The following is a 6,320-nucleotide window of genomic DNA, read 5'->3' on the forward strand; positions in this document are numbered from 1 at the left end:
GAATTATGGAAATTCTGTTATTAAAACTAAAACAACTTTTATGAGGTTTAAATTCGCAGGTCTGTGTTATCTTTAAGAATATTTCCATTAGCATTTGCGATCACACCAAGTTGGCAGGAAAGCTGAGAACAGTTACTATTTAATCTTTTGAAATTTAAGAGAAAAGCCAGAAACTTTTTATTTGCTTCGCAGTAATTTTATCTAGTATTTAAAGTATATGTGTCAAATCTGTATATATTTACAAAGTTTATAAATTAATTTCAGTTTAAAACAGTACTGAGAGGGAGCAGTAATCGCATAAAGGCAAGCTGTTAGAAGGTTCAATTTTATTAAAGGCGTGTAAAAATGGCGGATTATGGCGGTTATTGGAAAGGCTACACTGGAGGTTATGGAGATAATAGTTCCAATTCAAGATCCTCTGATAGAGATAGAAAGGATAGACATGATGGTGCACCACCTCATAGCAGGCTTTTTATTTTGTGCGATAAACAAACAACCGAAGAAGAAATTCGCGAAACATTCGAAAAGTTCGGAAGAATTGAAGATATTTGGGTTGTGAAAGACCGGTCAACCAATAAGCCTAAAGGAGTAGCTTATGTGAGATTTTCAAAAACGTCGGAGTCGGCGATAGCTATGGAAACAATGGACGGGAAACGTATACGTGAAAACCAAATCCCAATGAAGGTTTGTGCAAATAAGTTGTTTAATGGTTTTTAGCATTATCTAATAACTTATATTACTGTATTGGTATTAGTTCTAACACCAACTAACGGAAGAACTGCTGAAATTCTTCAACAAAAATTTATGATATTTAGGCTTAATTTATAGTTATGAGTAACATAATGAGAAAAACTAAAAAAAGCTATAATTTTATAACGGTATCATGAGCACAACCAGAGGTCATCAGTTTGCAATTTCATTTTTATGTTATGTGTGCAGTTTATAAATTATAGAATTTTTAACTAGTGTATAACTATAGTATAAATGTCATTGCTATTTTTCATTTTAAATTTTAAAATTGGCAAAAAATACCTAGTTATATATAGGGTGTCTGGAACCCTAGGCATTACAAAAAATTTTAAAGTAATCGATGACGAGGAACCCACTTTGAAACTAATAATGCTTAGAGACGGCTTGAATAGGTAACGAAGAAAAACTTTAATATTAAGATTCACCTGTAACCTACTGTCCACTCATATAAAATAACTCAGATTAACCTGCTGTCCACACTTATAAAATAACTTAAGATTTATCTGTTTGTTGCTGTCCACTCATGAGAGATGCTCTTTTTGTTCTCTTCAAGAATTACAATGCCAGTTGAAATGATCTACCATTAAGGTGTCTTATTTTCTCCTTTTTTTAATTGTGGGTTTAAGTTTCTTAATTTCCACATCAAATTTTTTTTGCATGTGTATGGTAATTGCAAAATAAGTTGCTTTTGATGGATTAAACTGTCATTTTGTTTTTGCTGCAATATTTAACATTAACCAATGTTTACCAGTGTGTTAAAAAAAAAAGGCCCTGATAGAGAAGGACCATGATGTCCATATATTTAGCTGATTTAGCAAAGACAGTGGAAGTTGGTTACGGCATCTTGATGGAGACTAGGAGTGAAATTCATCCTAGCACTCCGATACAGTCTAATCCTTGATCATGAGAGAATATACCCCTGTCCCTAGAGATGAATATTTTTATCCAAACACCAAAAAATGAAAAGTCACAGAAATTTTTGTGATTTAATTATAAATCAGTCAGTGTCTGGAAAAGATGCAATAAACTATGAACTAATCACTGAAGTACAGTTTGTTTATGATCAGTGTGGCTGAAATAAAAATAAGCTTTAACAAGAATTGAAACATTGTATATAACATTTTTTATATATGTGTATATATATATATATATTTAATTAATTGTAATATTACGTAGAATGTGAAAAAAACAAAAACAACGCTGCTATAAAACAGACATGGGCATACATCATAAGGTAGGTAGTTATGCATTGTGCCCTGGTTTTTGAGGTACTGGTGGAAGTAAGACCCAAGTTGCATTGGGGCTACACTGTCTGTCCAGTTTAACCTCAGTTTCATAGGCCTCGTATTCTTTAAAAAAAATAGCCCACAATGTCCCACATCTTTTGCTGTCTGTAGTCAGATGTGGGAGGGTGGCTGGTCAAAGAAATAAAATAAGATTGAGTAATAAAAAATAATTGGAATACAATACATCCATGGAGGAGACAGTAAAACTGTCCTTGAAGTTGTCATTTCAGCCCTCATAACGATGTTTGGACATGAATATCGTGATGTACTAAGTCCAATCTAACACTTCATAGTGTTTTGACTCTTGATATAAATATTGTTACCATTCTATATTGTGAACAGGTAAATCGTTTTAAGAAATCCTTGGTTGGTCAGGATCTAAACGGTTTATCTGTTTAAGTTTTGGCACGTAGTTTAAAAGTTATTGTTTTTGGTTTTTACTCATTGTATATTGTTATTGGAATATTTTCTTGTCAGGTGAGGATAGCCCATAACAGAGAAGATGGAAGTAAGAAAGAAGCCAATGAAGAGGAACGTGTCTTACGTCTCTTTGTGATGGTTCCAAAAAGTTATACAGAGGATGATTTAAAAAAAGACTTTGAACAGTATGGTGAACTGGATCGTGTGAACATTGTAAGAGATCACAGTACAGGGGATAGCAAAGGATTTGGATATGTCAAATATTTGAAAATGTCTTCAGCAGCAAATGCTTTTGAGAACTGTCCAAAAAGTAAGTCTAAATTTTGAGTAGTGAAAAGTGACCCTCTTTTTTTTTAATGTTTTTAATAGAAACTTAAGCCTTGTCTGACTAAAATTATCAATTATGAAGTACATAATTCACTATTTATGAATGCTAACAGGTTCGTTACTGGTCTTAATGAAAGTTATTTTTACTTATAAAACAATAAATTCAGGAGCCAAACTTAACATTTTGCTTATAATTTTAAACTTGACTATCTTTGTGATCTTTCTGCATTTTATCATTACAAGGCTAGCCCTAAATTTACTTGTTCTGTCAAACGAAGGAAAGTTAGGGTGTTTAAAAATTATCCCAAAATCTAGATGATATCTCTTTCTTGTATATATTGTGTTTCTGTTTTGAACGAGAAATAATTCTGTAGTGTGTGTTCTAATTTTTCGGTTAATCTGTAACAACATGCATGTCACTTAAGTTATTCAAGAACAACAAAAAAAGATAATATTACTGACACTTCCAATATCACACTAATATCATTAATAGCACCTAAAGTAGTCTCCACATTTAGAGGTTTTAGTACGACCAAGATTTAATTCTATGCAAAATTAACATTTCACACTTTTTTTTATCATTTCAGGGTTACTAATCATAGTATGACAAGTACAAATAATTTTTGAATTGTTGTACAAAGAGAGTTTGATCATCAGGTACCTGCTAAGTTTTATCAATGAAATGAAAGACATGTTAATAGTAGATCATCAAAGTTTTTTTTTTTTTTTAAACCAATTAAGCTTCTTACAGCTATCTGTGTTTGTTGTGGATTTATTTTACTTGCTATTCTATTGATACATTATTTACGAAGAATCTTAGTGGACTCAATTTTTACTAGAACTGAACCAAGAAAGCTCTCTTCAATTCTACAGGTAAACTCAGTTTGTTTGTCTAGTTGACAGCATCATTTCTTGCTCTCTCACAACATTGGTTGGCTGAACATACAGACATTGTTAATTTGGCCTACAAAGAATATTACAGTTGCTGTGCATTAAAACATTTATTTATTTGATACATGGATAGTCCTTTTTTTTGAGTTACACTTTGTAAAAATTGTTTTGTGTAATTTTAGCTTTCAAGGCTAAGTTTGCAGACCCAAGACCATCTAGTCATTCCCAGCGGGAGAAAAACCTTGGTTTAGGGGGTGGAGTGTGGGGTTTTGATGCTTCACAAGGAGCTCCTCCACCACCACCTCAGTCTTCACCTCTAATTGGACATTTTCCAGGAACATGTAAGTGTTGTGCAGTAGGAGAGGTATTTCAAGTCACGAAAAATAATTTATGTACAGTTATTCTCGTCGATCTGAAATAAATAAAAGTCAATAAATATAATTGGAAAGTTTACCATGCACCAAAATCAGAATATTTATATATATATATATATATGTATCTGTGTGTTTTTCAGTTTGTGCTTAAAAGTTAAATAGGTTTGCTTAAAACGTGCTAGCTAGAAACTACATCATATTAATGAATGTAATGTAGGCTTAAAACTTTTCTGTTTGTAACAGTAGCACTGCAGTTTTTCTAAATGTAAAAAAAAATTTCCACTTACATATTAAAGTGTACATAGTGTCATACTGACCACTTGAAAATATTTAATGTGTAGTTTTGTACTGACCTCTTGAAAATATTTAAAATGTAGTTTCACACTGACAACTAGAAAAGGTTTAATATAGTATCATATTGACCACTAGAAAAGGTTTAATATAATGTCATATTGACCACTTGAAAATATTTAAAATGTAGTTTCACACTGATCACTAGAAAAGGTTTAATATGGTGTCATACTGACCACTAGAAAAGGTGTAATAGTGTCATATTGAGCACTTGAAAATATTTAGTATGTAGTTTCATAATGACCACTAGAAAAGGTTTAATATGGTGTCATACTGACCACTAGAAAAGGTGTAATATAGTGTCATATTGACCACTTGAAAATATTTAATGTGTAGTTTCATACTGACCACTAGAAAAGGTTTAATAGTGTCATACTGACCACTAGAAAAGGTGTAATTTAGTGTCATATTGACCACTTGAAAATATTTAATATGTAGTTTATACTGACCACTAGAAAAGGTTTAATATGGTGTCATACTGACCACTAGAAAAGGTGTAATATAGTGTCATATTGACCACTTGAAAATATTTAATATAGTGTCATACTGACCACTAGAAAAGGTGTAATATAGTGTCATATTGACCACTTGAAAATATTTAATATGTACTTTCATACTGAATCACCATAAAGGAATTAATACCAGAAAGTATCAACTGCTATGTTATTCAGTTTGCACAAATAATACACATTGCCTTTGTTGACTAATAGTTGAAATATAGAAAATATGCATATTTAAGTCATTTTTCTTGTTGCAGTTTTAATAATGGAAATAAGTTACCTGTAACTAACTCAAGCACGAACTTTTGTTTGATCTCATGTTTCAAAATTAAAATATTTCTCAAACAGACTGTGCTTTGTTAACAAAAGGACAGGTGTTGTAAACATAAACTCAATCCTCACTGATTAATAGTATGGACGAAACATTCCTGTTTTTTGCACTCCCTCAGTGAATCTCGTTATAAATAGACGTTGTTGATTGGTTATTTTAGAGAGCTCTAACTCTTAAGTCTATGTAAAAAAATTAAAGTAATCTTGGGTTTTATTTTAGTAAATACGGGGTTTGATACGACTCCTTGTATGCCTACTACTACCACTGACGATATTCTCAGAGTCAACGTCGCAGTTCCGCAGGCAGCAAGCTATGAACAACTTTATCATCTTTTTGACTTAATTCCTGGACTCGAACGTTGTGATGTTAATTCTGGTACGTTTATCTCGGAGTGTTTCTGAAAGTTTGAAAAAAAACATATCTAACTTGCTTACCACAGAGAAGTATATCATTCTGAAGTTATTCTATTAATTTTACTCTGAGTGGAACTGACATAAGTTGTTTTTAATATTCCCAAAAGGTTGTTCACTAAAAACTATACTACATTTGTTCTTTTTTAAAGAATGAATTTACTTGATATTATACTATCAAAATTAATAGTCTGAACAGTGTGATTTATTTTAAAAACTGATCTTTTTTTGGACTATTTTATTCTTTCAAAATACCCCCTTTTTTAAACTTAGGTCTTGCTACCTTAAAGTTCAGTAATCCTGAGGCCGCTGCATGGGCAAGACAGAAAATATGTCGTCTGGAATATCCACCAGGATTTATGCTACAAATTGTTGACATCTCGGCTGGTGGAGGAATGAAGTATGATATCGTCACAAGTTTCACAGCAGATTTGACACAATATTGACTCCTTAGTTTATTTGATACAATATTGACTCCTTAGTTTATTTGATACAATATTGACTCCTTAGTTTATTTGATACAATATTGACTCCTTAGTTTATTTCATACAATATTGACTCCTTAGTTTATTTGACACAATATTGATTCCTTAGTTTATTTGATACAATATTGACTCCTTAGTTTATTTGATACAATATTGACTCCTTAGTTTATTTGATACAATATTGACTCAGTTTAT

The 6,320-nt window shown here is 31.6% G+C and overlaps 1 protein-coding gene across 1 annotated transcript in view; it reads left to right on the plus strand.

Annotated features, from left to right (window-relative positions):
• Positions 1-317: 317 nt before the first annotated feature.
• LOC106476804 (RNA-binding protein 45-like) overlaps positions 318-6,320 on the plus strand; it is a gene marked incomplete at its 3' end in the record, with an annotated part of 8,830 nt that continues 2,827 nt past the window's right edge. The window contains exons 1-5 of the mRNA XM_013937428.2: positions 318-684; positions 2,514-2,766; positions 3,857-4,015; positions 5,450-5,605; positions 5,914-6,040. Coding sequence (XP_013792882.1) covers positions 346-684; positions 2,514-2,766; positions 3,857-4,015; positions 5,450-5,605; positions 5,914-6,040 — 1,034 coding nt within the window. The remainder of the gene's footprint in view (positions 685-2,513; positions 2,767-3,856; positions 4,016-5,449; positions 5,606-5,913; positions 6,041-6,320) is intronic.

Source organism: Limulus polyphemus, unplaced genomic scaffold (assembly GCF_000517525.1).
Source record: "Limulus polyphemus unplaced genomic scaffold, Limulus_polyphemus-2.1.2 Scaffold11646, whole genome shotgun sequence".
Taxonomy (NCBI): domain Eukaryota; kingdom Metazoa; phylum Arthropoda; class Merostomata; order Xiphosura; family Limulidae; genus Limulus; species Limulus polyphemus.